Genomic DNA, 18,295 nt, shown 5'->3' with positions numbered 1-18,295 from the left:
TCTATCACAAAATAATTTTATGTCTGTGGAATTTATAACCCATGACGTATTTTCTTTTTTTTAGGGTCAGTGACATAAACTATCATTAGGAAAATAATTATTGTATCTAATCAAGAGGTATAAAATGTACTTTAATTTCCCTTACTCACTGGCAGATCTGAAAATGCAGGGTGAATTTAACGATTTTCTATATATTAGTCCAGTGAAGATTGACGATGGCAACAGAAAGCCAGAGTGCTTTACCTAGGAAGCTGTCAAGATACAAAATATGACTGCCTACATAGACATAAAATTATCTTTAGATGGTTTAGATTAGAAAAATTAGACAAGTGAAACCTAATCTGTCATTTGCTTTGAATGCCTGTGGTTCTAAAAAGCTCCATTTTTTAAAATTCCAAGCCGCCAACAAGTATATTCTTCATTTAGGACATAAATCCAGTAGCATAAATTTCCATAAGTAAGAAACCCAAAAGGGGCAACGACTGAAAAACTAGCAACTTTGTGAGCATAACCACACAAAGAGCATAACCACACAATCATGGTTTTCACCGAGATGTTTTTAATATACATACTTTATTAACATGGTAATAAGTATTAGTTTATCACAGAATAAAACATCCTAGACCCTCTGAATGTTGAATTAATTGTCAAAAGTTCACTTAGCCTATAACTGGTGAATTTTTATGTAGCAACCTCAGGTTAAATGAATACATAGAGAATGTGCATAAAAGTATGAGTGAAATCACAAGTTTAGAGTACAGATACCAGTTTTCACAGGATTCTAAATATACCCTTGCCTTCTGAGTCCACTTTCTGATATCACTCATGTTTTCTTACGTAACAAACATTCTTTTAGTATTTCTATTGTGCAGGCTAGTATTCAATTTTCTCCCAAGGGACAAACCCAGATCAAGCCTTCAGCTTGTCAGAAAAATGTTTATTTAGGTAATAGGACTGTCCTCTACAAACTATTTCCTATAATTCAAATTATCCACATACCCAAGTTATAACAACTATTAATAAATTCCCTACTTACATTTGATACAATAGAGACCTGTGGAAGTAAAATACTATCCTTAAATTCTAATATGGACTAATAAGTATTTAAAATTTGATAGTCTTACAGTGAATTAATCACAAATATTTTCTCTTCCTAATATTTCAATATATAAAAGGATTAAAGCACAAAACTGCATTAAATGCATTAAACATATATTAATTCAGATTCATTTTTCTATACATGGCTCCTTTTCTAGCCTGATCTTTTACTACAGGTCATGATTTGTTATAACTTCATATAGTTGGTATGTAATATGAAAACTCCTCAAGAATAATGGTTCTTGACTTTGGGGGGGTCATAAATGACCTTGAAAATCTGATAAAAATTATGATGATACATATGTTATTTAAAACTTTGGGAGAGCATGTTTGTGAACCTCTGAAAGGCTTACCCCTGTTAAGAATTCCTGCTTTAAAAGTACAGAACAGTGTGTTTAGAAGGCTACCTTTTATTGAGAAAAGAAGGACAATAAAAATACATAAATTTGTCTTTCTAAATTAATTTAATTTCTCTTTGCATAAAAAAACTCTGCGAGGATAAACAAAAACTAATAAATAGAGCTACCTATGGGGGGTAGGGTGGGGCAAATACTGAATATACCAGGACGTGAGAGTAAGATTTCTCTGCATATACCTTTTATATTGTTTTCACTTTCAAACTCTGTAAACATACTATCTATTTTCAAATATTAAAGTGCAAACACTAAACGCCAAATTCCAGAAAAAGCAACCTCTGTTGTGGAAGGTTTGCCTCTCATTTTCTTGGTCAAGAATGTATTTAGAAAAACTAAAAATAGAACTACCATATGACCCAGCAATCCCACTACTGGGCATATACCCTGAGAAAACCATAATTCAAAAAGAGTCATGTACCACAATATTCATTGCAGTACTATTTACAATAGCCAGGACGTGGAAGCAACCTAAGTGTCCAACAACAGATGAATGGATAAAGAAGATGTGGCACATATATACAATGGAATATTACTCAGCCATAAAAAGAAATAAAATTGAACTATTTGTAGTGAGGTGGGTGGACCTAGAGTCTGTCATACAGAGTGAAGTAAGTCAGAAAGAGAAAAACAAATACCGTATGCTAACACATATATATGGAGTCAAAAAAAAATGGTTCTGATGAACCTAGGGGCAGGACAGGAATAAAGACGCAGACATAGAGAATGGACTTAAGGACACGGGGGAGGGGGGAAGGGTAAGCTGGGACGAAGTGTGAGAGTGGCACTGACATATATACACTAACAAATGTAAAACAGATAGCTAGTGGGAAGCAGCTCCATAGTACAGGGAGATCAGTTCCGTGCTTTGTGACCACCTAGAGGGGTGGGATAGGGAGGGTGGGAGGGAGATGCAAGAGGGAGGGGATATGGGGATATATGAATACATATAGCTGATTCACTTTGTCACACAGCAGAAACTAACACAACATTGTAAAACAATTATATTCCAATAAAGATGTTAAAAAAAAGAATGTATTTAGTGAAGATGATGCTAAATGTGAGTTTTTTACATTCATGAAGCAGATGCTAAATGTGAAAACAGTTTATACTAACAGTAATGATAAGGTATTTACACACTAAACAGAGCTGCTTTGAATTATTACAGATTCATGCTAATTCATGTCCACAGCCAACAGTATGCATTAGCTTGGAATAAAAAAAAATGAAAAATGACTGGAAGGACATTAAAAACGGTGAACTATGTAAAGCAAAGTGCTTTGTATGGCACACTGTAAGTGCTCAATAACAAGTATTGCCTGAATTCCACAGGCAGCATGCACTAATCACAAGCTGAATGTATCAAGCCATGAAAAGGCATGGAGGAATCTTAAAGGCATATTACTAAGTGAAAGAAGCCAATATGAAAAGGCTACATTCCGTATAAATCCAATTACATGACATTCTGGAAAAGCCAAAACTATGAAGACAATAAAAAGATCAGTGGTGGCCAGGGCTTGGGGGGGTGGGGAGGGAGGAACAGGTGGAGCACAGAGGATTTTTAAGGCAATAAAAGCACTGTATATGATGCCATAATAATGCACACACGTCATTATGCATTTGTCCAAACCCACAGAATGTACAAGACCAAGAGTGAACCCTAAGGTGAACTATGGACTCCGGGTGATTATGATGTGTCAGGGTGGGTTCATCAGTTGTAACAAACGGACCACTCTGGTGGGGATGTTGATAATAAGGGAGGCTGTGCATGTGGGGGCAGGAGGTAGACGAGAAATCTGCACCTTCCTTTACTTTTGCTACGAACCTAAAACTGTTCTAAAAAATAGTCTTAAAAATATATATAGCTGAATGGAGCTGTACAAGATAAACATAGGAAAGGCGAAGGGCGGCCTACCTGCCTGGTCCTCTTTCAGGGTGTTGGAGATGGTGGAGCCGGTAAGGGCAGCCAGCGTTGCGGATGGCGAGGCTCGGTAGCGTGAAAGTCTGCTCAGAAGCATCTCGTTAATGCTTTTTGCAGACTCGCCCTCTTTTCTCATGAGAATTGTGCGTTCCTGGAGTGGGTTGGCTACAAATACACCATTTTCAACCTAATATTTAAAGAAAAAGAGGTCCTTAAATGATATCTGTTTCCATTCATTTAGCAAATTTCTACTTGAGAAGTGTATTATTGTCATCTGGTTACTCAAAAACATTTCCCAAAATTGTACCTGAGTAGGTGTATACCTCAAAACCTAACTGCTCTACAGAAACTGAGAACAAAAGGAAGGCTACGAGAAGTTTGAGAGCTTTCATTTTTCATAATAGCCCAGATTTTAAAAGTAATGAGCTAAGTTTAATAAGTTTTATGAAAGGCTGTTGATTAAAATTCCTTCTATTGAATTCCACAGGCAGCTCTCACTAATTACAAACTTCTGACAGGTACAAGTAAGATGAGAGGAAAACAAATCAATCAGATCTTGATTTACCATTAAGTACAACTATGAGGATAATGTCTTCTTGAAATATAATTAGTGGCTAAAATCCAAACTCTGTATTAACAGCAGTCAACACTAGCCCCAGCTGCTCAGGTATTGGCAGAGCAATCGTGGAGAAAGGCAGACTTTGTCTGCTAAAAATATATGCCAGCTTCAACTGGATCCTTGCTGGTACTTGGCAGTTCTTCCTTCATCACTTGATTATTCCCCAGCAAAATCTCTGGAGTGGTGATTCCAAAATTCCTTCACCAAATTTTGAGCTTGGCTTTAAGCAGACCACCTGGCTTTCTTTATTGCTAAAAAGATCCAGACCACTTACTGTAAGCTGCTCCCACTCATCTCTCTTCCCACTCAAGAATCTCTGTATCCAGCCTCATTTATTCCTTACCTCTTTTTTTTTTTTTCTTTTTTTTGCGGTACCCAGGCCTCTCACTGCCGTGGCCTCTCTCATTGCGGAGCACAGGCTCCGGACGTGCAGGCTCAGCGGCCATGGCTCACGGGCCCAGCTGCTCCGTGGCATGTGGGATCTTCCCGGACCAGGGCACGAACCCATGTCCCCGGCATCAGCAGGCGGACTCTCAACCACTGCGCCACCAGGGGAGCCCTATTCTTTTCCTCTTAATCCAGAGGAAGAAGCACTTCACCTCACGTTATTTAAGGAAGAAGCACTCTGCCTCCTCTCTAATTGCTCCCTCAGTTATCTCCCATCTTTCCCTTCATGCTCAAGGTCTCCCTCTCTGATTTCCTGGTGTCAGATACTCACAGGCCTCCGAGATCTTAAACAAAACCTTGCAATACCATTCCTCTTCTCCACTCCCACTCACTGTCAAATGTCTCAAATATATCTCATGCAGCCTCTGTATCCACTGCCCCCTCCAGACCCAGGCTTCTGGATCTCGCTGCAGTCTCAGAAACAGATGCCACTAGCAAAGGTGGGCAGGACTAGAGATAAGAGAGGACAGGAGTAAAAAGCGGCAAGGCTTCCAGAAGCAAATAAAAAAGCATAAAAGAAGTACAAAGTGAAAGGGTGGTAGCAGAGAAGAGGCAAGAGAAAGAGAGCAAATTGAGGAGCACAGCCAGGCGAGGTTCCCGGAAGGGCTGGACCTGGTGGGGGTAGGCTTTTACAAGACATTCACAAATGGTAAGGGAATGAGTTTCCCGTGAGAGTTCGAAATGCTGTTTCTATTTCCTCCTCTCTGCTTTTTAACACTTTGCAGCTACTTAACTCAGCTCCCTCTAACAAGTGGACATTCTTGATGGGCCGAGAGTAAGCTAAAACCAAAATCAACCTTTTTCTTGACTTCCGTGTAGGTTGTGCCACGGTTGCCAGAACTCTTAAGGTGGTCCTTCCTCAGTCTCGGTGGTAGAACACAATCCCAGCTTGTTTCTTTTTTTTTTTTTTTTGCGGTACGCGGGCCTCTCACTGCTGTGGCCTCTCCCGTTGCAGAGCACAGGCTCCGGATGCGCAGGCTCAGCGGCCATGGCTCACGGGCCCAGCCGCTCCGCGGCATATGGGATCCTCCCGGACCGGGGCACGAACCCGTATTCCCTGCATCGGCAGGAGGACTCTCAACCACTGCGCCACCAGGGAGGCCCGAGCTTGTTTCTTTTTAACATGAACACTTACCTATATGTAAGGGACTCTTCTAATGAGCAAAGCCAAGATAGTTCCTGCCCTCCTTGCTCTCCTCTTATTTGCTGGTTCCCATCTCCACTTACCTAAATGGGAGTTTGCTTAGAGTTAGACCCAGCCTCTGGTGTCTAAGGCCTCTGCCTGGAACACTCTGTCCCTAGATCCTCCTACATGTGGCTGGTTCCTTCCCATCATTCGGGTCTCAGGTAATATGTCACCGCCTCAAAGAGGCCTTCTATGATTACCAATCTAAAGAGGAATCTCTTCCACCCACCCACCCACCCCCCACAAGCCAGAACACATCACCCAGTTTTATCTGCACAGCATTTATCATTCTCTGAAATTATTTTACTCATTAATTCATTGATTGACCTTCTACCTTCCCCACCCCAACTGAATATTGGCTCCCCGAGAGCCGGGATCCTGCCTGCCTTGTTCACCATAACATTTCTAGCACTCAGAGGCACGCAGTAAATACTTGAAGCTTTGCTGAGTAAACAAGTCGGTGTCCTGGCCCAAATCCAATCCCAGCTCTCCGAGGTGGCTCCCACGTTTCTATATACAGACCCAGCCTTGCTACTGAGATCTAGTGCCACTTCTCCAACTGCCTCCCACTCCCAAGCATTTCGACTGGAGCAGCCTGCTGTCGCCTAAAATTTAACACGTCCACATCTTACCACATCATTTTTTTTTTTTCCGGTATGCGGGCCTCTCACTGTTGTGGCCTCTCCCGTTGTGGAGCACAGGCTCCGGATGTGCAGGCTCAGCGGCCATGGCTCACGGGCCCAGCCGCTCTGCGGCATGTGGGATCTTCCCGGACCGGGGCACGAACCCGCGTCCCCTGCATCGGCAGGCGGACTCTCAACCACTGCGCCACCAGGGAAGTCCTTACTACGTCATTTTACCCCACCCCCCCCAGCTAGATTACCCTTTACCAAGTATAGCTCTAGTTATCTTGCACAACTCTAAATATGACCCTTCAAAGGCATCCAGATAAAAATCAATCACTTGGCATTCAAAAGCATTACCCAGACTAGCCCTATGAGAAAAACAGATAACTTAAGAAAAAAATATTATATCATTGTGTTCAAGTACTTTGAAAATACTGAAAAGAAAACCCGATAAAGCGCCTGTGAGAAGCAAGGAGGACTGGGCTTTGGTGCCCAAGTGGTAAATCTGGGAACCTCTGTACTTAGCTAAGAAGCTCTTTGGGATGAAAAAGCTACTACTGATTTAGAAAGGAGGGGAAGTGCCTGGAAGGAGTAAGAAGCAGCACAGAGTTAGTAACGATGAGAAGCTTCCCTCTGGCTCCCTTCCTGGCCCAAGCCACCACCTCAAGCCCGATGACCATCCAGCCTCTCAATTGGTCTCCCCGTTTCCACTTTGACCCCATATGGTTTACTCTCCACACACCAGCCAATGATTTATTTACAAATGTAAATAAAACCATCTCCTTCCCTGCTTGAAACGAAACCCTGCAGCAGCTTCCCAACACACTTATAATAAAATCCAACCTACTGGTAAGGTCCACGGGGTCCAACATCCACTGACCTCCCCGGCTGGCCTGCCTCTGCTCCCCCTTTCTCACCACACTTTCAGCAGCACCGCCTTCTGTCGCCCCTCCAAAATGCCTGTACGCTAGGCCTGTACTTGCTGATCCCTCTTCCTGGACTGGACTAGTTCTGGTTTGCCCGAGACTGTCCTGGTTTTAGCACTGAAAGTCCCATGTCCCAAGAAATCTCTCAGGCCCAGGCCAACGGGGATGGTTGGTTGCCCTCTCTGGCAGGATGGATGGCTGCTTCTCATCATTCTCGTCTCAGTTCAAATGTCCTGCCTCAGAATGGCCCTATCTGTCAGGCAAACTGGAGCGGCTCCCCACCTCCACGCTCCCTCACTCTCTATCGCATTATCCTGTTTTATTTTCTCCCCAGCATTTATCACTTGCTGAAATTATTTCGTTCTTGTTGTTTCCTTTCTTACTCATTCCCCACACTCTAACGTAAGCACCCTGAAAACAAAGGCTTATTACCCTGCTACCCAGACAAGGCACTGGATTAACACAGGATGAATGAAGGGCATCTCAGTCAGCCAGATCATAATTTAAAGGAAATAATAAACCCATCAGGTAAAGGGGGAGAGGGACCTCATGTGTCCGTTACTACACTGACTACATGCTTAGGAAGAGACATAAACAAGACAAAATAGGAGTCAAATTGTCACTGAATCTATCTAAAGAACAGCAGTTTATACAAAGCACATGGGGGCGGGAAGAACTCTCAGAGCAAAATAGAAGTGAAGATGTAAAACATGTGCCCTGAAAAGGTAAAAGAGAGTCATAGAAGATTCTCAAGCAGGGATGTGTCCAGTGTACAGGTAACCAAATCAGGCAGGAAGATTCCATGCCTCAGTTATTCTATAATCTTAAAGGCCAGAATTCTAAGTGTCTTAGAGCTTCAAAAGGCCTGTGACTGTAAGTGGTAGACTATCACATTGGTGGCCCTGGTGAATGATGTGTCCTAATATTCATGCCCTTCTTTAGTCCCCTCCTACATAGAGTCTGGGCTTGGCCATTAGAAAGCATGATGCAAGCAGAAGCTTGATAAGCACTTGTCATCTTGAAAAGCTCCCATCTGAAAGACAGCCTCTATGCTGTCAAGAGGCTCAACCTAGATTATTGACATCAAGCAGAGAGAGACTCTGGAAGAAGCCAACTTAAATGTTACAGGCCCCGTCAAGCTCCAAGTTGAGTGAAGCTGTGGGTGTGATCTCAGCTTCACCACGTGGCGAAGAATCACCCAGCTGAGTCCAGTTAACCTTTAATTCATTGTTGCTTGAAGTCACTTAGTTTTGGGGGCGGTTTGTTGAGCAGCAGCAGATACCCCAAGTCAGAGAAATTCTATGACCCAAATGTTAGAGGTTGTTTTATATTAATAATAGTTTCAGTATTAATTACAGCTTAAGACCATATTTCTACAGTTTACCTTATATAATGATCAGTTATCTAATTTCATTCTGAGTTAATAAGAAATCATTTTGAGAGACAAGTATAGCTTGTTGGATCCTACTCTGACCTATTCAGTTTAGGTAATCCTTCGATCCTTTAGTGCTCCCTCAGTCCGAGGTAGTGTGTAGATCAAATTCAGCTGATTCTCATGAAAAATGACACAATGGAAGAACACTGGTGGTGTTCAAGCTTCCAAAAATATGTTTTTAATATTTTTTCTGATTATAAAATATATGGCCCCTTCTATAGCTGTTTAGTCTCTTTAAGAATCTTTAAATCTTGCTTTAGTCTATTCTTGACCCAAAAGCTACAATGAACTTTTAAAACCACATCCTGCTCAAAACTCTCCAAGAGCTTCCCATGTCACTTGAGATAAAAATCCAAATACCTTGCAAGGCCCTGGTGTTTGCAAGAAGTGGCCCTAGCTACCTCTCCAACTCCACCACTCATCACTCAACCCTCTCATCACTCCACTGGAGCAAGGTGCAGAAGAATGTGAATAACAAATCACCATTCATGTAAAAACAGAAAAACAAAAACATATGTGTATATTTGTTCCTATGTGCTCACATTATCTCTGGAAGGATACAGAAGAAAATGTTAACATTACTTGCCTCTGGGGAAGGAAATTGGACTTGAGGCAGGGTAGGTGAGAGACTTTTGTACCATTTGAGTTTTGTAATTATATTATCTTTTTTTTTTTTTAAGCGGCACATTGGCTCACCACACAATTTCTTTAGTAAATTTTATTCCCAACAAATTAAACCTTTTTTTTGTTTGCTTCTCTGTTGTTTTGTTTTTTGGGTTTTTTTTAAAACACCTTTATTGGAGTATAATTGCTTTACAATGGTGTGTTAGTTTGTGCTTTATAACAAAGTGAATTAGAAACCAAAATTTTTCATGAATCTGCAAAGTAAAGACGTAGAGTCACAGATGTAGAAAACAGACTTAAGGTTAGCAGGGGATAAGGGGAGGGAGGGATAAACTGGGAGATTGGGATTGACATATACACACTACTATACATAAAATAGATAACTAATAACTTATTGTATAGCACAGGGAACTCTACTCAATACTCTGTAAAGGCCTATATGGGAAAAGAATCTAAAAAAAGAGTGGATACATGTATATATATAACTGAATCACTTTGCTGTACACCTGAAACTAACACAACATTGTAAATCAACTATACTCCAATAAAAATTGAAAAAAAAAACAAACTTGAGGGCATTATGCTAAGTGAAATAAGACACACAGAGAAAGACAAATACTGTACGATCTCATTTATATGTGGAAGATAAAAAGCTGAACTCACTTAAACAGTAGTTTCAATGGTAGTTGCCAGGGTGGGGGGCGATGGGGAGATGTTGGTCAAAGGGTACGAACTTTCAGTTAGAAGATAAATAAGTTCTGGGGATCTAATATACATGCAGCATGGTGACTATAGTTAATAATACAGTATTGTACACTTGAAATCTGCCAAAAGAGTAGATGTTAGATGTTCTTAGCACAAGCACACACAAAAATATGTCAACTATGTGAGGTGAAGGATATGTTCACTAAATCGATTGTGGTAATCATTTCACAATATATACATGTGTCAAATAATCACACTGTAAATCTTAAAAATATACAGTTTTGTCATTTATACCTCAATAAAGCTGGGGAAAAAATCTCAGGTCTAGAACCCTTGGAATCATCCAATCTGAAGCCCTCATTTTATAGATAATTTTGTGGAGGAGGGGGTTCTGGTTTGGCCCAGGCAGTTCACTAGAGAGCTATGGCTAGGCCCTGTAATTTGTGATTTCTGAAGCAGATTATTTTATTATCTATTCAATAATTTAAGGTTTAAAAAGCAAAGTTAAAAATACTTCCATGTCCCCACAATCTACTCCACTACCTCCCCACTGATTTCTCTCCTTTTTTCATTGCAAACGTCTGGAGAGAATTATCTATTCTTCACCACCATCTTTTCCACCTCACTCCTCAGCCAGCTCCATCTGGCTTCCACCCTTTACCCTCCCCAACAGCTCTTGCTAAGGCTACCACCAATAGCCTCCATATTCTCCATTCAAAAGACCTCTTTCAGGCTCAATCTTGACTTCTGAACAGGATTCAATGCTGTTAACCAAGTTCTCCTTCTTATAAAAATTTATAAAACTTTATAAAACTTTAATTTTTTAAAGTCTTTATTGAATTTGTTACAATATTGCTTCTGTTTTATGTTTTGGTTTTTTGGTCACGAAGGCATGTAGGATCTGACCAGGGATCGAACCCGCACCCCCTGCATTGGAAGCAGAAGCCTTAACCACTGGACTGCCAGGGAAGTCCCCAAAATTTAATTTTTTTATAGCCCATTTTTAAACTTTTAAAACACATAGAAAGATGAATGGTGGAAAGCAATGCCTTCCCGACTACGTTCCCTCCCCAGATGCAACCAATGTTGCCAGTTGCTTGTGATGCTTCCACTCATTCAACAAGTATCTAGTAATCACCTACTGTGTGCCAGGCACATTGTGCTAGGTGCTGGGGACACAGCAGTCAACAAAAGAGAACAAAATCTCTGCCCTAGAGCTGACATTCTAGGCAAGGGAGACAGTCAATAAATAAGCAAATAAACTGGCAGTAATAAGAGCCACAAAGAAAAAGCAATACAGGGATAAGGAGGGACAGGATTATATTTTACATAAAATAATTTATAAAGCATGGTCAGAAAGGTCTTTCTGATAAGGTGATATTTGAGCAGAGACCTAAAATAAGTGAGAACAAGCCATCTGGTTATCTGTGCGATGACAGCCCAGCACAAAGGTCCAGAGGGGGGAGCACATTCAGTGTATTTGTATGTCAGCAAGGAGGCCAGGTGTGGCTAGAGTGGGGTGAGAGGGGGCCCAAATCACACAGTACCTTTACAGAGGTGAATGGGATTTGGGAGACACTCTGAAGGCAAAGCAGACAACATATGATGACTGGACATGGAATTTGGGAAGGAAAGAAAAAGGAATAGAGAGGGACACCCAGGTCTTTGGCCAGCACTGAAAGGACACAGATGCCATGAACTGAAATGGGAAAGCCTGCAGGAGAAGCAGGTCTGGAGTAAAATCAGGAGTTTGGTAGAGGGCATGTTTAGCGTGAGGGAACTATCGGACTTCCAACCAGAAAAGTCTCATACTCTGTGCATATACAAACACCCACCCACATCAATACGCATCTAGAGCTTCAGGGACAGGTTTTGGCTGAGAAGCAAATTTGAGCACTATCTGTATAGAGATGTGTTTCAAGCTACAAGATAGGATGAGATCAACAAGGGAGTAAGAGCAGATAGAGTAGAGAGAAAGGGTCCTGGAAATAGGTCCTGGTGCCCGTGACTGTTGAGAGGTAGGGAAGACAGGCTGGGCAGGAACAACCAGTGACAGGAGAAGTCCTATGGGTGTCCCAAAGTCCAAGTGAAAACCTTTTCAAGAATGGCGGAGGGGGTGAAGCCATGTTAAATACTGCTAAAAGGTCAAGTAAAAAGAAAACTGAGTTGCCCTTGAATTGACTATTGTGGAAGTCCCTGATGAACTCTGGAAGAGCTGTTTTGGGGGTGTGATGAGGATATAAGACTGATTGGAGCAGGTTCAAGAGAGAATGGGAGGAAAGAACACAGAACAGTAAAAATAAACTCTTTTAAGCATATTGCTGTAAATGGGAGCCAAAGATAGGGGAGTGGAGGCGGGTGTGGGTCAAGGGAGTTGGTTTTGATTTTTCAAGGCTGGATATCCTCTCATGTATTTGTACACTGTGATGAGTGATCCACTGAGAGAAGAAAGCTGTTATCATAGGAGAAGGACAATTCCAGAGAGGATCTGTGCCTCCTCGCCAGCCACAACTTTTATCACACAGCAGGTAGTGATTACACACAGTGCTCTGAACCTAGCTTTTTGTACTAAACAATATAACTTGGAAATTAATCTACTTCAATCGATGCAGATCTGCCCCATGCTTTTTTTTTTTTTTTTTTTTTTTTTTTTTTTTTTTTTTGCTATACGCGGGCCTCTCACTGCTGTGGCTTCTCCCGTTGCGGAGCCCAGGCTCCGGACGCGCAGGCTCAGCGGCCATGGCTCACGGGCCCAGCCGCTCCGCGGCATGTGGGATCTTCCCGGACCGGGGCACGAACCCGTGTCCCCTGCATCGGCAGGCGGACTCTCAACCACTGCGCCACCAGGGAAGCCCTGCCCCATGCTTTTTAATGGCTACACAGTGTTCCCTTCTGTGAAAGTACCATAGGCAGAAAGCCAGATAGATATCTATGTTTACCTTCCCAAGTCAGCATTTTATTTTATTTTTTAAATATATTTTTTGATGTGGACCATTTTTTTAGTCTTTATGGAATTTGTTACAACACTGCTTCTGTTTTATGTTTTTGGTTTTGTGGCCGCAAGGCATGTGGGATCTTAGCTCCCTGACCAGGGATTGAACCCACACACACGCACTGAAAGGCTAAGTCTTAACCACTGGACCACCAAGTCCCCCAAGTCAGCATTTTAGAAGCTGCTAAACTAGTGGCCGTTGATGCTTAAGAATTTTTTATCTTACGATGAAAAATTTCAAAAATGCAAAATAGTGAATAGTATAGTGAACCTCCATATATCCATCATCCAGATTCAACTATTAACCAGATACAGCCAAATCTGTTTAACCCACCCATCTCTTTTTGCTCAAGCATTTTAAAGCATATCCATCCCAGACTTGGGACTGACATATACACACTACTATATATAAAATAGATAACTAATAAGGACCTACTGTATAGCACAGGGAACTCTACTCAATACTCTAATGGCCTATATGGGAAAAGAATCTAAAAAAGAGTGGATATACGTATATGTATAACTAATTCACTTTGCTGTACACCTGAAACTAACACAACACTGTAAATCAACTATACTCCAGTAAAAATTTTTTAAAATAAATAAAGCATGTCCTAGACATCATGTAATTCCACTTCTGAATACTTCACTACACATCTCTAAAAATATGGACATTTTCTTATATAATCACAATGCCATTATCATACTTTAAAAAGAAGAATAAACCCCTTGGTTTCCTCTAATACTCATTTTATATTCAAATTCCAAATTGTCACCAAATTTTTTTTTCTACAATTGGTTTGATTGATTCAGACTCCAAAAGTGACTCAAAAGTTGTTCTTTTAATCTAGAGCAGGCTCCTTCCCCCCCAACTTTTTATTCCATGCCACTGACAGAGGCTTTTAGTTGTTCTATTTCCTCCAGGTCAGGGATGGGCTTTTGATTGTATAACTATATGTCTAAAAATATTTTTATGTTGTCTTTACAACTGATTGATACTTTGGTTGACTACTGACTTCTGGGTTAGAAATTGATTTCCCTTAGAATTTTGAAAGTACTGCCCCATTTTCACATCCAGTAATGCTACTGAACAGTCTGGTGCTTTTCTTATTCTTCATTATTTGTACATGATTTTATTTTATTTCTAGAAGCTTTAGAATCCTCTTTGTTCCTGATAATCTGAAGTTTCAAGATGATGTGCCACAGTATGCACATTTTTCATTCACTGTGCCGGATACCTTTTAATCTGGACACGAGTGTCCTTCAATCTGACATTTTTCTTCTATTATTTCTTTGATCATATCTTCCTCTTTATTTTCTGTTCTCTTTTTGGAACTCCTGTTACCAAGACTTTAGATGGATTACTCCTTTATGTCTTTTATCATCTCATATTTACTGTTCTTTATTTGTCCTACTCTCTAGGAGATTTCTTATCTTTAATCCTTTTATTAATTTTCAAACTTTGACAATCACAGTTTTAAATTCCCAGGAGCTCTTTCTCATTCTGATAGTTCTTTTTTCATGACATCCTGTTCTGCTTTATGAATACAATACCTTCTCATATCTCACAGAGTAGTAAGTGCTTATGAAGTTTTACTTTACTCTATTAGCTGTTTTTCTGATTTCTTTTTCTTATTTTTAGTTTCCAAACTGGAGACTTTCCTTATTTGTCTAGAGATTCTCAATGGTCTGCTTTAAATTTTTTTTAAAGAACTTTTCATTTGGGCAATTTTTTTTTTTTTTTTTTCCCCGTACGCGGGCCTCTCACTGTTGTGGCCTCTCCCGTTGTGGAGCACAGGCTCCGGACGCGCAGGCTCAGCGGCCATGGCTCACGGCCCCAGCCGCTTCGCGGCATGTGGGATCCTCCCGGACCGGGGCACGAACCCGCGTCCCCTGCATCGGCAGGCAGACCCTCAACCACTGCGCCACCAGGGAAGCCCTATTTGGGCAATTTTTAAATGTACACAAAAGAAGAAAGAATAGTACAATGAGCTCCCCATGTACCCATCACCTAGCTTAAATAATTATCATTATTTTGCCAACCTTTTTTAATCTATTCCTCTCCCCTCCACACTCATACCTCACCAAAGTTTTGGGTTTTGTTTGTTTGGGGGTTTTTTGTGCCTGTCTTTAACAGTTCAGCACTAGTCAGGAATACTATGCACATGGTTGAGGCTTGCTTACTGGAAGGCATCACTTGTGGGTGATTCACCGGGGCAGCAAGTCTTTTCCTTAGATGAACCACAATGTCAGTATATTGGGATCTTTTTTTTCCAGGTTTGGTTTGGTTTCTTCAGACAATAAACAACTAGACTTTTGCCAGGGCAGCCGGCATCTGAGCAAAAATGTTGTGCACACCAGGAAGGGGGGTGACAGCTCCTTTTGCAAACTTCAGTCTATACCCCTGCCTCACAATGGCTCTGTATCACACCTTGTGCTGCCAATTCTTAAGACTCTCTAAGGTTGGGGGCAGGTGAATCATCTCTTTCTCTTGGGATTCCCCTGACCATATACTTTTAGTTTTGGCTTTGCCCACACTGAAGGACAGGAAGGGACACTACTATCTCCATCTTCTAAGGTTGGGGGACAAGAGATACTACCTAGAGCCAAGGAACAAGTAATAAAAGTTTAACTATAAGTTACAAAGATACTCTCCTCCAAAGAGGAATTAAAATTAATGAAATAAATACATTAGGAAGAAGGAGGAAAGAAAGGGGATGAACTGAGCCAAATGCTCATCTATCACAGCAAAAAACAAAAAAACCAAAACACACACACACACAATATAAACAGGGTTAGTAAACCAAGAAACAGCAATATAAGCCTTTTACTTAGAAATACGAGAGTAGCCACCAGAAGAAGGAAAACCTGACACCATTAAAGTAACTGTCTATAAGGAACATGCTAGGGATGGGGCAAGAGACTCTCACTTTTCATTATGAGCCCAGACGTGCTACCTCAAGTTTTAATCCATGTACATGTTTTTCTTTGATATAGATATTTTTTAATTTAACAAAAGCATATAAGGGAAAGGGGAATTCTTTGATGTTTTCCCATTATTCTCGGGACAAAGACCTAAATCTTCTAACTAGCTCGTTAGGTCTGTTTAAAAACAACTTTTTAAAAAAAGGCATTTCTAACAATTTAATTATGAACACATCTTCTAGTAGTACAATCTCTAGCAGATCAATTCAAAGACTCACTCTGGCTAAGACATTTTATAAGAAAAGATAATGATTTGAGAATACTGAGAAACTAGATAGAAAAAAAAAGAATGTACAGTTAAATGTTACTAGACTGACAGTTAACTGGCAGGATGGATGACTTCTTTCCCAGAACAAGTTTTAACCCCATTAAAGTTTATCAGAAATTGCTTCAGTGCTTTTTTTTTTCCTTCAGGAATGCTAATTTCTTCCCAGAAGGAGGCTATAAATTACATTATGTAAAAAGGTTTTGTCACAGACCTGGCTTGGGGCAATTTTTTCTTTACAAGTTTCTACAAATATTATCTAGACCAGTGCTGTCCAATAGAACTTTCTTCAATGATGGAAATGTTCTCTATCTTTGATGTTCAACATGGTAGCCACTAGCCAGCCACATGTGGCCACTGAGGACTTGAAACGTGGCTAATACAACTGAGCAACTAAAGTTTTAATTGTATTTAATTCTGATTAATTTAAATAGCCACATGTGGCTACTGGCTATTATATTAGACAGTGCAGATCTGGACCATCATGGTTTCCAGTCTCTCCTTGCCCCAAGCTCTTCTCTCTGCACTCAACCACTCTGGCCCGCTGTCATTTCCAATAAAACACATGCTCGCTCCCTCCACAGAGCTTTTCCATTTGTGGTCTCCCTTTCCTACCATGTTCTTTCCTCCCTATTCACCAACTTCTTCATCTGGTTAGCTACTATTTTTCCTTCACTACCTCAAATTATGTTGTCCACGTATCTGTTCACTTGTTTATGGTTAATGTTTTGTCTCTCCACCACCACCACCACCACAACTCAACCCACCCACTAGCCAGAATACAAGCTCCATTTGAGCAAGGGTCCTGTCCCCCTTGCCCATCACTGTATTCCCACCACCTAGATACCACCATGTCTGGTTCTCAGTAGATACTTAGCAGATATCTAATGAATGAATGAATGGCTGCCTTCTCACAATATCAACTGTCATATCTCTTGGGGACTCCCAATATCCATCTGTAGACCCAATCTTGCTAGTGCAATTTAGTTTCAAATTTCCAGCAAGCTTATGAGCATTTCTACTTAAAAGCCCCACTGTCTACACATTAACTATCCTTACCTCCACTCTGTTGCTAGACTAACCTTCAAAAACCTTGCCTTTATTTGTGTCATACAACTCCAAACAAAGAAATCTTCAAAGACATCCAAGAGAGAAGTCGATTTTGAGGCAAGAGTGAATACACTGTACAAGTACTCCAAGTTTCTTAGGTCCTTTGTAAACCAATTATAAAAAGCAAGCAAGTAAAAAATGTGTCTGCAAAGACATAAAATGAGAAAGTGAAACTTACCACAAGTTCAAAAATGTCCATGAAGACAGAATGTCCCTTAGGTGTTTTCTCATTCAGACTGGCAGGAGACCAGATCCAATAGAAGTAAGTACCATCTGAAGAAAGGTGCACGGTGCTCATAGTGCTGCCCACAGGGAGGTGATTGGCTGGCATTGGCACCATCTGGCACACCTGGACATGAAAGGGAGGAAAACTTCATTACTGTGACATGTAAATTCTGATTCTATCAGTTCATCATTAATGCCATTAAGTCCAAGAAGAGAATTCAATAGGCCTCCTGGTCAAAATAAAACTGACATTTATCTCTAAGAATAATATATGAAAGTTATATGACAGAAATATAAGAGTTCATACAATGGGCCATGCAATAGATTAAAAGATTCCTGAGATTAATTCAAATTACATTTTAATAGGAAAAAGTATTACTAAACACTTTGAATCTGCTATGCATGTGTGTTTTACCAAATATTTATTAAAAACAAAGTTTTTTAGGGGATATGGGGATATATGTATACATATATAGCTGATTCACTTTGTTATACAGCAAAAACACAACATTGTAAAGCAATTATACTCCAATAAAGATGTTTAAAAAAAAGAAAAAACCAAAGTTTTAGAGCAACAGTACTTTCTGAAATTCCCTTAGTACATAAATTTAAGGCTTAAGTATATTTAAAGGACAGGAACTATATCTTATTCATCTTTATATTCCCAGCACCTAATTCAGAGTCTAACTCAGAAATTAATAATTATGGAAGGAAGGAA

General features: G+C 40.5%; 1 protein-coding gene across 5 annotated transcripts in view; it reads right to left on the bottom strand.

The window, feature by feature from the left end:
- HECTD4 (HECT domain E3 ubiquitin protein ligase 4) overlaps nt 1-18,295 on the bottom strand; it is a 190,043-nt gene that overhangs the window by 111,719 nt on the left and 60,029 nt on the right. For all 5 annotated transcript variants that reach the window (XM_082641387.1, XM_082641388.1, XM_082641390.1 and 2 more), the window contains exons 7-8: nt 17,531-17,701; nt 3,427-3,619 (exon numbers count right to left, since the gene is read on the bottom strand). In XM_082641387.1, the coding sequence (XP_082497513.1) occupies nt 3,427-3,619; nt 17,531-17,701 (364 nt within the window). The remainder of the gene's footprint in view (nt 1-3,426; nt 3,620-17,530; nt 17,702-18,295) is intronic.

This window comes from Mesoplodon mirus (assembly GCF_964341445.2).
Source record: "Mesoplodon mirus genome assembly, chromosome: 13".
NCBI classification, from domain to species: domain Eukaryota; kingdom Metazoa; phylum Chordata; class Mammalia; order Artiodactyla; family Ziphiidae; genus Mesoplodon; species Mesoplodon mirus.
The sequence above is the reverse complement of the archived record's forward strand: the minus strand, read 5'-3'. Positions and strand labels throughout refer to the sequence as shown.